At 44.7% G+C, this 16,242-nt stretch overlaps 1 protein-coding gene across 3 annotated transcripts in view; it reads right to left on the bottom strand.

Annotated features, from left to right (window-relative positions):
* IQCA1 (IQ motif containing with AAA domain 1) overlaps positions 1-13,988 on the bottom strand; it is a 108,369-nt gene extending 94,381 nt beyond the window's left edge. For 2 of the 3 annotated variants that reach the window (XM_071747084.1, XM_071747083.1), the window contains exons 1-2: positions 13,864-13,988; positions 982-1,306 (exon numbers count right to left, since the gene is read on the bottom strand). In XM_071747084.1, coding sequence (XP_071603185.1) covers positions 982-1,306; positions 13,864-13,874 — 336 coding nt within the window. In that variant the 5' untranslated portion in view covers positions 13,875-13,988. Of the gene's footprint in view, positions 1-981; positions 1,307-12,715; positions 12,876-13,863 lie in introns of all 3 variants that reach the window. The other variant, XM_071747082.1, reaches the window with a different exon arrangement.
* Between the last annotated feature and the right edge of the window lie 2,254 nt (positions 13,989-16,242).

Here is a 16,242-nt window from a genome sequence, read left to right as displayed (position 1 = left end):
AGCATGACTTTTGAGGCTTGCCACTTTATGCTGCAGGTGGGTTTACTGATAAGTCATGAAAACACCAGAGCTAAATTATTTTCAAATATGATTTGCAAGATCAGTTTCCCCAGGTATGTGTTTATACTCTCCAGCATGCCTACTCATAGCTTAAAATAGCTCTCTGCTGTGATTAATCTAAAAAGCAAAAAGCTGGTGGAAATTCCCGACAATGCAGGGTGAGATAGACATGGAATTGAAAACTGGGATGCCAAAGGAGCAGTAATTTAAGCTCCAACTCTTGCTTAGAAAAGCAGCGGTACCTGAATTCGACAAGAGGTGGAGCTGTCTGCGAGAGAAGTAACCCCCTTCTTGCAGCTAATTTTTCATACTGCTGTTTGAGCACAGCTCCAAGGCTTTTCCTTACTGTCACACATCTGGTTCAGCAGGCTGTCAGGGGGCTGGTTTTACATCAGGAAATCCTGAACCCTAAAAGTTGAGTGTGCTCTCAGCTCCTGCATCCTTTACAATATTTATCTTCCTCGTTCATAGACCAGACTACACAACTTCTAGCATTACCCAGATCTCTGGAAGAGGCCTGAGGCCAGGCTGACACTGATGGAAAGGGCAGACTGAAGTCGATTGTACAGGGGACTGTACTTTGGTTATCCATTGCCCATCTTGTCTCTAACCCCAGTCTTAAATAAGGCAGAGTCAACCTGCTGTCCTTAATAGTGAAGCTAAACTACTATGACTTCTTAGTGCAAATGAAAGAGCTACACAGCCTGGGCTGTTACAGAGATGCAGAAATGCAACATATTTATGTGTACATGTACCTATATAATTAATGCCATAATTACTGATCACTGTGACCAGTGAACATGCAGGAAGCGAAATCACTTGGTAGAACTTCACAGACTGCAAGTAAATGTGACTGTTCTTAAAATACAGGATAAGCAAAAGTCCTATGAATTTAGAGGCTCATAACAGAGGTGAACCTACCGGGAGAAGCTGTAGTTCTACCAGGATATTATCCATGTGTTGAAACTCTGATTTCTCCAGCTCCACCATCTCTTTTTTTATCTCCAGGATCCGGCCAATTACACCCTCCAGCACTTGCCGAATCACTGTCTGTTTCTGCTGGCAAACGAGCTGGTCTTGGGCCATCACCAATTTACGGCAGATTTGCATGTATTTGATGTAGGAAGTGGCTAAAATCTCAAATACTTTCATGGGGTTCCCCTCTGGCTGGAGGAATTCTTCTTTTTCTCTCCAGAGTAAGATGTCAAGATCTTTCATGGCATCTCTCCACATCTTATTGTGAGATCTAATTGAAAATAGGAGACGATGTTAATCCAACAAGAAAGCAAAAGGGGCCAGGGCTCTATACATGTGGATTTCTCAAAAAAGCAAGTCTGGAAATAAGAGCCATTATATTTATAAAGAGATTTTAACAACAGCGTATTTTAAAAACCATTAGTTTAAAAACCAAAGTTTTGCTTTCTGACTGTTTTAAAAATAGGAGTCTTAAAATGCTGTTCTACCAATGAAAGCTTAAAAGGTAAAAATTTCTCAACTGTATCCTTAAGGTATGGTTGTAGTTTCCCTGTTATGACAACTGAGATGATGATTTAATAGGAAAGTTGTTTCACCCCCAAAGCCTGTATGATGGGTGAAGGCCTCTTTTAGGTCTTTCCATATGTGGGATGAGAACTAATTTATGTTTCTAAAACCTGTGTTGCTTTTTTGCCTTCCTGAAGTGGCTGCTCAGAGTTATTGTAGAGTAAAGGCTGTATTGGTGCTAACGCAATGGCTGTAGGCACTATTTTCAAAGTGAGGAAAGTAATTTTTCTGTGACATCAACTGTTGCACTTCAAGCAACTGCTACTTCATCCTTTGAACAGGAGAACTAAAGGAGGGCTTTCAGACCCTGAGAGGGGGGGACTGCAAAGGGAGGGGTCTATTCCCTCCCATTTCCTTCCATACCCTATAAAGATCTGGAAAATCAGCAGCTCCTCCCTCCTTTTATTTCCACTCATGCTGCTGCTCCCCTGTGTCTCTTTACAACCAGTTTGCCACATGCTCATCAGAGCCAGTATCTATTGGGTTATCTATCTATCTATATATATATTTGTATTCTTTTTTACTTTATCCCTTATGTTAATACCTTTCCTCTGTGTGTAAAGCTGTATCTAACTCTTTTCAGTTTCCAAGTCAGTCTCTTTTTTCCCCTTTTATCTTCCCTTTGTGTGTGGGGGGAGGAATTCTGTCCTGAGGTTTGTGGCCCACCCAAACTGCTAAGCTGTGACAGAATAGTAAGCACCCAACGTGGGGGGTGCTCTCAAATTTAAATTTTTCTTTTAATTGAAAATATTGGGAAGTTGGAAACTGAAAAAAGAAAAGCAACCCCCCCCAGAGGCTAGAGGATTATGTAGTACGGAAGATGTCACTGAAGGCCAACCTCATATCCAGAAGTAGTTCTGGTCTAAATAGGTGGATCTCTGGTGTGAGAATAGACTGGCTGTCAGGGGCATTTCATGGGAAAAGCAGATCAGCACAAAATACAGAAAATCATTCACATGGAGCAAGAAATGGACTTTGGGCAATGAGACTTTTATGCAGGAAAGACATCCAATAGCAGATCTATCACCGAGAGGTGCCAACATCTGTGGTAGTGAAAGACCCTATTTGGTCCTGTTACACTTAGGAACCTCCTTGCCAAGAGCAGACTGCTGGAAATGACAGGTGTCAAAAAATCTTGTATCTTTGAATACTAGCAGAGCTAAGCACTGAGACTGTTAAACTGGGAGAGAAACAGCTGATTCATGTTGCCAGGTTTGCAGGAAGAGGGCAAAAAATGGGGTAAGGTAGGAGGGAAGGCTGACTTTTATTCCTCAGACTTCAAGGCACTGGCCTGAATGGTGCAAGCTAGAGCCACCCATGTACTGAACCTAATTACTGCTCAGTGTTCCTAGAGCCTCCCAAAGAAGGTTGATGACAGCAGACGTCCCTGCCTCCATCAGATGAGTTTTCAGAACAGACTTCTGGCTGGTCTGAGCAGCACTGAGGCAGTGCTTGTGTATTAATTTTGACACGAAAGCTGGGCAGCTGTTAATGCTTCTGCTTGATAATAAATGCCAGGGCTCCATCAACTGATCTTACTGCTCCCAGGCTCAGAGTACAGAGCAACCTGAAGCTTCTGCTCCAAAAGGGACCAGTGGGGTGGACAGGACACACCCCAAGATGGGAGGTGTCTGTTGAATATCCAGGATGATAACAGGCTGGGACTCCCTGCAGCCATCAGCAAAAAAACACCAACAATCTGAACCCTGCTACTGAATTTGCACCATTAACTTTTTCAAGTGCATATTAAACTTTTCAGTTGACCTGGGTTTCTGCAGGATGCCCATTCAGGTCCTTCCCCTTCCTTTTTTCCTACCTCATTTACATCCCATGGCATCCCCTGCCTCAAGTCAATTGCAGCAATTAAGCCAGGTGCAGGAAATAAACAAAATGAAACCAGCAGCGTGGAGAAGATTATCACAAACAAGGCCAGCATTAGCTTTGACCTAACAGTCTTGCTAGTTGATCATTGTGAGTTTTGTAAACTTCCTCTGAAGCCAGGACATGGAAGAACGTGGATTGGTGTGAGGTTCACAGGGTTTTCTAGTGCAGAAGGGAACAGAGTATTGTGTGCACTTAGCTGTGCTCACAGACTATTTGGTACAGGGAGGTTATAAATATCTGAGGAAGCCTAGCCCTGGAGTTTTCCCCACAACCATCTTGCTGATTTATGAACTGGGAGTATCCTTGGTGGAGAGCTTCTCGGGTGCAGGTTGTTGCGTTGAGACAGCAGATTGTAGAGGAACTGACTCCTCAATTGCCCACTTCAGTGTACAATAACCCCCTCTCTGCCTCCTCCAACTGAGGAATGTCAAGGGTTTCCTCCTGCTGAGCCAGCTGGTATCCTATTCCTTTTTATAATTTGAATGACTTTTTGAGGGAGGAGATGGATGGAGTGCTCAGGTCCTTCAGAGTACATTAATGTAAGGCAGTACAGAGGGGATGTAATTGCTTCTACAGTTTACCAGATAAGCATCAAGATGATTGCTGGTACGCTGCTGTGGGTCAGGTATTAAGTACTATGGATATTATGGTACATTTGTAGCTTTTGCTGCAGTGATGTTCTGTGTAAATGAAGACAAAAGATGGAATAGGCCTACTGGTAAGTTAAGTATTTGGTGTGGAACTGCTAAATTTTCAGCTGTGGTGATAGCTCCTGTGTACCTGTTGAGGCCAGGGTGACACACCCTGTAGGACCTGGCCCCAGTGCTTCAGTTCATTAACCAGGTCATGGTAACAGCAGATAGCTGAGAATTGGACAGTGCAAGCAGAAAAGTGATTTGGGTGTTTCTTTGGCTCATGCTGATATAAAACTAGAGGACGCACCCATTGTAATTTGCTTCCCTTCCCTGAATCAGGATTAAAATTATTTCAGATTTTCTTAGAGTTGAAATGGGGAGCCTCTCTGGACTAGTTTGAAGGATCAGATGTACATGGTGTTTAAAGCCCTTTCTGAGGCACTTGGCAGACCTGCTGTATGCCTGAGATACCCTTCAGCTTTGGCAACAAACGTGTTTGAGGGTAGTCAGGAGGAGTAATGTATTAATTAAAAGCAAAAGATGGGACTGACTCCTCGCCTGTTCATCTGACAGCATGCAACCCCTAATCCTGTGTTTGATTTTTTTTCCTTTTTGTTCAGCCTCTCTTTACATTAAGTTGTAAACTCTCTCAAAATTGCTTTCATGCAACGAGGGTGGAATAGAACACAACCTTGAGTGTGCTGGCTTTTTAATTACTGTTACTGTTCAGCTCTTAAGTTTGTTCCACTATTGTAACGGGTGAATTGTGAGCTTCATCCATGCCTAAGGATGACACTGCATCAGAATGAGGCTGGCTGAGAGCATTTAACTATCCTGCTAGTGCAGGTAACAAACAGCACACCACCTAATTTTGCTGTTTAAGGTAACAGATTGTTAAATTCTGAAAAAGGAAGAAGTTTCAGTTTTAATCCCTGCGTGTGTATAGCAGTGTAAGTAATGCTGCAAATTGTAATGCATGTCATGCATGGTGTGTTGCAGGGAAAATAAGCAACACTCTAATGGGATGAGGAAAAAACATACAGAGTAACTTCACTCCAGAACCCCCAGAGTGCTTTCTGGCAGCTTATAGCTTATATGGAAGGTTAAGGCTTTACTTCCTAAACTGATGTCCCTTCTCTCCCACAAAGAAGAAATGGAATCTAAAACAAGAGCTTAAGATAACTCTTATGCCATAGCATGATTTCGTTTGAATCTTGCTTCTTTTGCTCAAAATAAAACCCGATCTGCTTAGAGTGAGGCTTAAAAATATGTTTTTCTGGTCAAGTTTTAAAGAGATGTTTAAAATCCTGCCAAATTATGCAATGCCTCATTTTAATATTCCAGGGCCCTCTAACTCTGCATGTTTTCTTGACCCATCTCTTCTTACACTTGAAAAACTCTGTCAGTTTTGACTGCAGCTAAGATTAGCTTGCTTACTTGTGCTGAATTGGTTTTGAGACTTAAGCAAGTCCTTCTTGGAAAGATTTGTGCTGAGCATGCAAACTGTCCCTCAGATCACTCTTGAGCCAGTAGTAGAATCTGGCATCAGTGAGATTACCTTTGTAAGTGTGTTTTTTCTTTTTTTCTCCAAAGTGTCTTGGTGTTTTCACTTAGCTGCCAAAGGGAACACTATTCCTGTTATTCCAGGACATGGCACAGTTTCCACTCCAAGCTGTGTCTGTCGCTGGATTTGCATGTGGGCTGAACCCAGGCTTCTTTGATGCCAGCTTTTTTCTGGGCTGTCTGTTCTCTGAGGACAGAAATATCTCACCCTTTGAGATGCCAACCATGTAAATGCAGAGTGTGGTACTGCATAAGCCTTACTGGTTTTCCTGCTGGATGGGCACACAGAAAGAGATGGATGGAAAAACATTTGACTCTGACTTGGCTCAGCTCTTTCCCCGTGATACAGAAACTCTGATTAAATGAGTGCTAAATTGCATGTGTTTTAAAATATTGCTGAAGCATCTATGCTGCTGCAACCTATCTGCATTTCTTCTTCCTCAGAAGATGAGACTGTGCTGTGTTGGCCAATCTAACAGGGAACAGAGAAAGCACCAGCAGGGCTTGTGAGAGCAAGAGGGTGAGGAGCTCAGGCTGCAGCAGGGCTGTGTGGGGGAGCCGAGTTCCTGCAGGCACAGGGAGCCCAGCACTTATTCATCACCATGCAGACCAAACCAACAGCCATGGAGCAGAGGAGAGATGGCTGAAACTTGGGTCTAGTGGCAAGGAAGTGCATGCAGGGGCTGGTCCTCAGGGTCTCCTCTAGATACTTGGTGCTTGACAGGTCAGCCATTGTGCTAAGCTCTGGGCAAACACAGGGGAGGGAAACCCTGCCCTGCAGCTTCTGGAAAATAAAGAAACAAGGCACAAAGGTTGGGAGAGGAAAGTGAGGCCCTGAGAGGAAAAGGGGCTTGCACAAATGCTGCTGCTTTTCTTTTTTCCTTCTCTCTCTCATTCTAAAAATCAGACTTAAAATGACAGCTGACTTACTCAGGTCAGAAGTTACTTTGCACTACAACCTGCTCAGATATTGTGCAGAGACTGCAGGGTTAAATATATTATATGAGCAACTCTCTCTTTTCATTTGTCTTATTACATACTAAACTTTTTTAGGGGTGGGGATCAGAGTGGGTCAACCAAATTGACTGAAAGGTTGTCTGAATCAATTCCTGTTTGAAAATCCTTCAGCCTGCAGTCTGTAGCAGTGCTGACTTGTGGGTCTGAGCATGGTCAGGCCTTTCTCCTAAAGTAAGATTAGGCTTACAATTACACCAAAATTCTTAGCTAGCAGTAGCTGCCAGATGACTTCCTCTAAGCGTGTTTGCTCGAGCCACAATGTTTCTCAAAGTTCAAAGAATCTGGGGAAAATAAAGGATAAGTCTCAATAGGTTTCAGTTGTGTCAGGGGAAGAAAATGTATAGCCTGTTGCCACTGTTAACATGAACAGCTCTGTGCTTCTGCCACCTCCAAGTGGCAATCCTTGGTGCCTGGACAGAAAGGGAGTAGAGAATTGCTGGGGATTAAAATACTTCAGCTATAGAATATAAGAATTAATTGTGTGATTGCTTAAACTTAGGTTGAACTGAAACTTGTTTTGCTATGCTTAGCGTGAATGACACAAGGGCTGAGGCCTTAGGCTGCAAACTTTAACTGGACTTTAACTGGACATTTATTTAGCCAAAATGGAAAAGTACTCAGAGTTCTGTGCAACAAGATAAATTGGACCAAGCCTATAGCTCAAGGAAAAGACCACCAAAAAAAGAGAGACTGTCCCATCTGAAGACAAGAGGAATGAGACCCAAGTGCAGGTAAGACAGAAGCATGATCAAACTGCATAAGATAAAATTGGAAGGCTTTAATCATTGTAGAGGAAAAGCAGCTACTAAACAAATTAATGGTACAGAAGATCCATGTGTGTTGCATGGACAGGCACATTAACACCTCATGTAATGGGTTGTGAGGCCTTAAAAGCCGTGGGAAACAACCACAAGAGGCTTCCTCACAGGAGGGTCCCAGCATGATCTGAAATGAAACTGACCTGTGGTAATACAGAGAGTCTGAAATCTTTGCAGCTGGGGCTAGAAGTGGCTCCAGCTGGACCCAGGCTCCTCTCTGAGTTTAGAAAGCCAAGGGGTCCAATCTAACCCTAGCAACCTGGTGGCAAGGTCCTCCTGGACTCTCCTTTAACAGGGATAAAAGATTTTTGTGGCATAAATATGACAGGAAACTGGAGGGGACAAAGCTTGCTTCACCAAGTAGCAGTGGCAACACCACAGCAGCTCTCAAGTACCTGCTTTAGCCAAGTCACCAGGCTGACAGGAAAAATGACAGTTTTCTTACCACAAAGATGTGAAGCTATTAAGGTGGGGGAGATGTTACTTGAGGCTGAACTTCCCTGTCGCATGCTCCAAGGGCCACATCCTTCTGTCTGTCACACCCTTGCTCCTGCCTGGGCTGGAGGCTGTACTTTGCTTTGTGGTAAGGAAGAAAACAGCAGCTGCCTCTCCAAGAAGTATTCCTCCTGGCCAGGCAGGTGTGAAAGGATGGGGAAGGAGAGCTTTAGTAGCTTATATCCAATTACTGTGTGGCATTGCTGCAGTAGATACTACAGTGAGCTCTTTGTTGGAGAGCCAGAAATAGGGCAGAGTTAAAAAGCCCCTACCTACTCAAGCTCAGAGCAGCATTTGCCTGATTGGGTGTGGTAATGAAGTTTATTTCAGCATTAACCATCTCGTATGTGTAATTTTATTATTCCCCCCCCCCTTCTCTTAGGAAAGGAAAATGCAATCACCTGTGCAGCTGCCTACAGTTGCATCCATACAAGGCAAATGCTCTGTTTGGGTGCTGCTTTACCTCTGCTTGGATCAGGAGGCTTTAAGCTCAAAGTTAACACTCTCTATTCAGTTCCTTGAAAACTGTGGCCTCATTTTTCAGTCCTTTCTAGCACAAGTGCTGCTGGGATATTTCCACTAACAGTGCTTTTTCCCAAAGGAGACAACGGATGAGTAATGTACAAGAGCTTTCCCTACCTGCTCATTAAGGATGAAGGGAGGCACGGGAGGGAGTTGCAGCTCAGACTCTCAGTTGTGATCGTTTTGATTCTGTCTCTCTTTTCCTGCTTTAACATAAGCAGGATGACATGATAATGCTTACCAGGGGTGGAAAGAGGGGCAAAGATGAATCTGTGAATGCTTGGGAGATGGATGAGAGAGAACATGTTAGGAATGCCCAGGAGGAAGCTAATAATTGTGGCGTTAGGATGGAATTTGAAGAACATGGCCTGGGGCCACACGCTGAATGAGGGGATAAAAAGAAATATTCAGCAACAGCCCAATTGCTGAATGGGGCTGGGGCCCCATGGGAAGAAAATGGGATGTGACCACAACATAAGGAACTGCATCGAAATGCAGCCACATGAAGTGAGGGAGACATGAGGGGATTAAAACTTCCACTAACATTTTCCTACAGTTTGGTTTTGCAACCTTAATTTTCTTTAACTGAGCTTTAGGGATGTAATATAAAATAGATCACTCTCATTTGATTATTTCTGTCAGAAGCAGAAGGGGGGATGCTAAAGATCTCATCTTAGGTCAATATTTAACCACTGAATTAATACAAATTCTATTTGAGACATGAGATTAAATTTTAAAGCTTTTTGATTGTTTAAAGCTCCTTGGTGGCAGTTGCAAATGTCTTGTAGCTGATTAAAACCTGCTACAAATGGTAGCAGTGCCAAGATTCAGCTCTGAATGTGTCTGGACTAGGGCTGGTAGAGCAAGTTAAAAAATTACTGGTCAAGATCTTACAGGTCAGGAAAATGGTAAACAAATTCATTTAAAAAGGAGGAAATGCAGCAGGAAAACATAAATATAAAAATGTGTGAAAACCTTCTGTTCAGTGTCTGGAGCACAATGTACATCTGTATGCAAATGCTGGGGTTTGAGTAGGTCACTGTCAGGGTTTGAACAGGAGGAACTAAAGAAGAAGGGATTTGGGGCTCTGAGAGGGGTCGAATGCAAAGGGAGGGGTCTATTCCCATTTCCTTCCATATTCTATAAAGATTGGGAAACTCAGCAGCTCCTCTCTCTTTTCTTCCCACTCCCTGTTGGCTGTGCTGCTGTATGTTACTATCAGCTCACCATGTGCTGTGGGGTTATATATATATATATATACATATTTGTGTATATTTGTATTCTTTGTTACTTTACCCTTTATGCTATTACCTTTCCCCTGTGTTAGTAAACTTTGTGTCCAATTTGTTCAGTTTCCAACTTGGTGTGTGGGGTGTGAATAGAGAGGAATTCTGCCATTAGGTTTGGGGTCTACCCAAAATGCTAAGCTGTGACAGTTTGGAAGTGTGGTATGTCCAGCACTTCTTCATCAACCCCACAGCAGATGTTATGGGCACGATCTCTTGTGAGCACAACTGTCCTTAGAAAATGTCAAGCATGTCTACAAATGTTGACTTCTTTTTCTGTCTGGCTGCTGGATCTTACTGACCTTGAGATTATAACTGTGTGCTTTCTAAGTGTCCTGTCTCTATCCTTAAATACAAAGCTTATTAAAGGAGGAGAATAAATGGCTTCTGTGAGCTTTAGACCACACTGTTAAAATCACAGGGCCTTGAGGGTGACAAACAGGCCTCATAAACTGACTGGAAATACTGAGATCCCAGCCATGTGAATTGTGTGCAGACTGATTCTGCTGTGAAAGATGCCAGTCTGGCCACTCTGACTTGGGGTGGATGGGAAACAACTGCCCAGCACACACACAATTAGTGCATCTCACACATCCAGCTGATTACACAAGACACAGCTTCTGTGTGTGTGTGTAGCAGCTGTTCTTCCAGATGTCTAAAAAGCAGCTGTTTACCTCAAGCTCAAAAAAACCCTACATGCTGTGTAGCATTTCTATAAAGGACACAGGATGTGAAGGTACAGGATTGAAAAATCAGTGTTACAGATCCTGCTGTGACTTGCGGATGTGCCTGCTTTGTAGGATGGAGTCTGTTAGACCTTGTCAGACTCCACCTGGAGTACTGCATCCAGTTTTGGTCCCCACTGCACAAAAAGGATGTGGAGAGGCTGGAGAGGGTCCAGAGAAGAGCCATGATGATATTCAGAGGACTACAATACCTGCCATATGAGGAGAGGCTGAGAAAACTGGGTTTGTTCAGCCTTGAGAAGAGAAGGTTTAGGGGAGACCTTATTACAATGTTCCAGTAGTTAAAGGGAGGCTTCAAAGAAGACAGAGACTCCCTGTGTACAAGGAGTCACATGGACAAGACAAGGGGCAATGGGCACAAGTTGCTCCTGGTGAGATTCCAGTTGGACACAAGAGGTAAATTTTTCACTATGAAGACAGTCAGACATTGGAATGGTCTCCCAGGGGAAGTGCTGGATTCCCCCACTTTGGAAAGTTTTAAGTCTCAGCTCGACAGGGTGCTGAGACATAGCATATAAATACTATCAGAAGGGCTGGACCAGATGATTCTTGCAGTTGCTTCCAACCTGACATTCCATGATTCTATGATTTTGTCTTCCATGTGACCTGGTCAGACAGGCAACTATCCCCATTCCCAGCCAAATAAGGTGGTGTCCCCTAAAATATTTTTGCCTGAAGTACCAAACTTCTTTCTCATAAACTCTATGCATTATTAGTTCTTTGCTTCACTGCTTTCAATTAAGGCAGTCTGTTATAAGGCATTTTTGTGATGTGTCTTAAAATACTTTAATTTAGCATGATTTATGGTACACAGCCAGGATAACCTCACTGCATACACTTGTGCAACAGTAGCCTTGGTAACTTACTTAAAAACAATCTCAGCTGTACCCTGCAAAACAAGGTAGCCTAGTACAAACAGAAAGGGTGCTCCTATTTTGTAACTACTGGCAATGATTGCAGCTCAGGTCCGTGCTTGGGTAGGAATGCACAAGGCTGTGAACAGTAAACATTAGGATAGAATTTAATAGAAATTTCAGTACTACCAGCCCCAACCATTTAAAAATCATGAAGTTAAACCTTTAGGGCCATGTATGTTTAGATAAGAATTTAATACTTTTTATTTTCCTGATGGTTTGGGAACATTTTGATTCACACTTAGGGGGGGGATAAAAAAAAATATTATTTTTTTAAAAGGAATGCTAAGGTTCTCAGCTAATAACCCCCACAAGCTGCTGGGGCAATGAAGAAAAGCACAAACTGTCCAGAAAACTTGGTACACTGCCTGAGGTGTACAATACAGTGAGCAAAACTATTCAGCTCATATAGCTCAAGCTCAATAGTGGTTGAGAAACTGTTGTATATTCTGATTTGTGTCTACGAAGGTCTGGATTAGCCTAGTTACAAATGCCAGGCTGTGCACAGCTACAGAATGGTTATAGTTAAGTGAGTCAAGCAGCATCTATGTCACATTGGAGCCCCTTACTGGCATCACTACCTCACTGTGAAACACAACTGTATTTATTTTTGTAATGTAGTGTGAAGTGGTGGACTTGCCAGTGCTGGCTTAATGGTTGGGCTTACTTATCTTCAAGGTCTTTTCCAACCAAAATGATTTTAAAATTCTCTGTTTATATGGATTTGCTGTTCAATGATGGAAATACTATAGAAAATGTCTCTATTAAAATGAAACTGTGTTAGGCCAGACAGTTGAAGCAAAAGTATCTTCCAGCTATGTGCAATGCAATTCCTTTGGTGCCAAGCTCAAGTAAGAGCAGCCATGATACAGGCAGGCAGTAGGAATGGCAGATTCTGAGGTCAAATGCTACTTTTGTGTTTTCTTTTTCTCTTCTTTTCTTCCTTTCCCTTTCCCTCCCCCTCTCCCTTTCCTTTCTTTTTACAATTCATATAACTATTCCATTACTTTGTGAACTTGCCTAGCGTGAGGCACAATTAGAACTGTTACAAGCCAAGTCCTGTACTGTATTAGCTAGGGACCTCCCCAAGCCTATGGCTGCTGGAGGCTGTGTTGGGTTTGTGTCCTCGGAAGGAGCCCACACACAGTCTCTGCTGTGCCCTTGTTTTTATTTATTCCACTCAGCTCACTCTTCTGTCCTGAGCCAAAGAGCAAGGAAAAGGAAGCTGCCTACCTGTGAGGGAGAGGAATTGGTCATGGTATCTGCCTGAAACTGCAAATGTATTGAGGCAGGTGGCTGGAGGTTGGGTTATAGAAGATCAAACATGAAGGTGAGAAAGAGGGCTGCTCCAGTTCTGAGGCTGGAAGGATGTTTTCGAGTCTGAGAAGTTTTACTGGGCAAAAAAGTTGGGCGTTTGGAAAGAGGATACTGAGCAAAAGAAACAGGAGGTTTTTGAGGCTGATACCACTGATGCCAGAGGGTAAGTAGCCAGGAGAGGCTGTGCCTCTGGGGCAGCAGTTTGGGAATGTCCAGAGCAGGAGAGGAGCAGCAGCAGGCTGGCACTGCCTGAGGGATCTCTTCTTTTTTGCATGTGTGGTCACTCCCCGATGTGCTCTCATTTTAATGGACCTGAGCAAACCACATCTAGCTCAGAAATGGCAGGGAGAGCTGCCCCAAACTGGTTTGGCTGTCCCCAGGCTTTCAAAACTACCGAGGGATAATGCCAGGGAAGATGCTCAGGGCTAGGTTCCCAGTGTTGTAATGCAACTGTAATAATGTTGTGTTAATAAGAGGGCTTGGGGATATCTCTGGAGGGGCTTGGTGTCTTGCTAGTATTGTTGGAGAAATGTGTTGGGCTCCTCAAAGGCACTTGGATGCAATGCCATTGTCTGTGTCTGCTTATAGCAAATAAGCTTTTAAAGCTTTGTATTGCGCTAAGAATACGAGTTCATTTCCAGAATGAAGCTGTATGTGCCAACTCTGGTGTCTAAGAGAGGAAAACCTCATGTTTCCCAAGCAGAAAAGGGGCCTGGCAGTCTGCTCACAAACACCACTGACGCTGCATGAGATGGGCCCATGAGATGGGCATGAGATTGGGTTCCCCCAGGGGAAACCAATTTCACCCTTCGGGGCTGTCCCTGCCACCGCCTCTCTAGAAACCCGCGGGCCGACACCACGGCCTGACCCAGTGGGAAGAACTGACCCGGTCCCGGCACCGGTGGCCCAGCCCGGGCGGATCCGGCTGTACCGCGCTTGTAGGAGCAGGTGTTTTCCTCGGGAGGTACGAGGAGGGGCTGGGCTGTCTTTCCTTCCCCCCTTAAACACAGTTTTTGCCCGAGCGCCCGCGGCCCTTCTCCCCGCCGGGCCCCCGCCTTACTTACACCTGAGACATTGTGGGCCGCTCCTCCGCCGCGGGACAGCCGTCCCGGGCACTGGAAACCGCCCACTCTGGGCACGGGGCCCCGCACCGCTCCCGGCACCGCCAGGGAGCCGCTGTGGCCCGGCCCCGACCCGGCCCGGCCCTGCCCGCTCGGCTCCGGGCTCCTGCGGTCTGTGCGGGGCCGCCGTTACCAGGGAAACGGGGCGGGGGGGGAGCCCCTCCCGGGGCTGCGCAGCACACGGCCTGGTAGGAAAGTTGGGGGTTTTCGTTAGTTTTTTCGTTGCCCTTAATTATTCTTTCGGGTTTTTTCCTGGTTTAGTTTTTAATTTTTTTTCTTATTTCTCCCCGTTTGTTTTTCGTTGTTTATTCCCTCCTTCCCGTGCATTATTTTTGCTTTATTTCCCCTTTTGTCCGTTTTATATTCCTTTTATATTCCCTTCCCCTTCGCTTCAGGGATCTGCTAGCCAAAGTACCCTGGGACAAAGCCCTAGAGGGAAGGGGGTCCCAGGACATCTGGTTGGTATTCAAGGATCATCTTCTCCATGTCCAGGAGCAAAGTATACTGACAAAGGAAGGAATGCTAGGAGACCTGCCTGGATGAACATGGAGCTCCTGGACACACTATCACAGAAGAAGAAACTCTACAAGGAATGGAAGAAAGGACAGCTGGAATGGGGGGCATATAAGGAAGCAAGGTCCTGCATCTGGGTCAGGGCAATCCCAAGCACTGATAGAGGCTGAGCAGTGAGTGGCTTGAGGGCAGCCCTGAGGAAAATGACTTGGGGGTGCTGGGGGATGAGAAGCTCTACACAAGCCATCAGTGCACACTTGCAGCCCAGAGAGCCGACAGGATCCTCGGCTGCATCAAGAAAAGTGTGGCCAGCAGGTCCAGGGAGGTGATTCTCCCCTCTACTCCACTCTTGTGAGATCCCAGCCTGGAGTGCTGCATCCAGTTCTGGAGCCCCTTTTACAGGAGGGACATGGATGTGCTGGAGTGTGTCCAGAGAAGGGCCATGAGGATGATCAGAGGGCTGGAGCAGCTCTCCTGTGAAGACAGACTGAGAGTTGGGGTCGTTCAGTCTGCAGAGGAGAAGGCTCTGAGGAGACCTTATTGTAGCCTTCCAGTATCTGAAGGGGGGCTACAAATAAGCTGGCAATGGACTTTTTAGGCTATAAGGTAGTGATAGAACATGGGGGAATGGATTCAAATAGAGGAGGGGAGATTTAGATTGGAAGTTAGGAAGAAGTTCTTCACCATGAGGGTGGTGAGACACTGGAACAGGTTGCCCAAGGAAGTTGTGGCTGCCCCATCCCTGTTTTAAGTTTTTAAACTTAAAGTTTTTAAGGCCAGACTGGGCGGGACTCTGAGCAACCTGATCCAGTGGGAGGTGTCCCTGCCCATGGCAGGGGGTTGGAGTTAGATGATCCTAAAGGTCCCTTCCAACCCTGAAAATTCTATGATTCTACAAATTCTATGATTCTAGCTTTCTGAAGCAAGTGAAATGAGAGCAGCAAGATTGCTTGATATGATACAGATGTTAATGTTAGTGCAAAGGATGATCTTTATTTTGCTGAGAAGCTATATTAAAGATGAAGTAACACCCATTACTCACTCCTCCCCCACCTTTTCCACACCCGTCCCTAAAAAAAATGTTGAAGGAGAGTAAATGTCCTCCTTTTAGAAATGGGAAATTAATCTACAAAGAGCGATGTGTGTGAGACATCATGCAGGGAGCCTGTGCAAGAGCTGAGGGGCTTTTTATTTTCATCATTTTATAGGAAATGACTGAAAGAACGAATCACATTGCTGGAAAAAGTCATGCAGTAAAATTAATTAAGAAGTAAGCAGAGTTGATAGTTTTTTCATGGGAAAGGAGCCTGCTTTGTAGCTGAAATGGGAGCAGTGTACAACTGAAAAGTAATTGGTTTAGCTTAACAAAATAGACATCTATCAAGGGAAACTGGGGAGTGTCAGATGTGGTTTGCTGTGGGTTGCCAGCTGAATCCTTGAACTTTCAAGTGATTTTAAGTGAGAGGAGGCAGGCTTGGCTGGGTTGTTCAGACAGCGCTGTCCTCAAAGGACTGCCCCATGGTGTACTTTGTGCTGTGGCTGTGTCTACACTTTTGGTTCCTCACAGCCCCTCTCCATCCCCATCTCTCACTTTGTCCTCCTTTTTTTGTCCTTTGTCTCCCTTCTCATCTCTTCCCCCTGAGCACTACACCCTGAACAGCAGCTGAGGTCCAGCAGACCCCAACCACATGGTCAATCAACGCCATGAAGAGTCTCAGTCTTTACAATCCAGGATTATGGGTCTCTGATAATCCCTACAGGTACCAAACCATCTCAGTTCTATAGGTGCCTGCAGAGATTAAAGGGATT

This window comes from Heliangelus exortis, chromosome 6 (assembly GCF_036169615.1).
Source record: "Heliangelus exortis chromosome 6, bHelExo1.hap1, whole genome shotgun sequence".
Lineage (NCBI taxonomy): Eukaryota > Metazoa > Chordata > Aves > Apodiformes > Trochilidae > Heliangelus > Heliangelus exortis.
The sequence above is the reverse complement of the archived record's forward strand: the minus strand, read 5'-3'. Positions and strand labels throughout refer to the sequence as shown.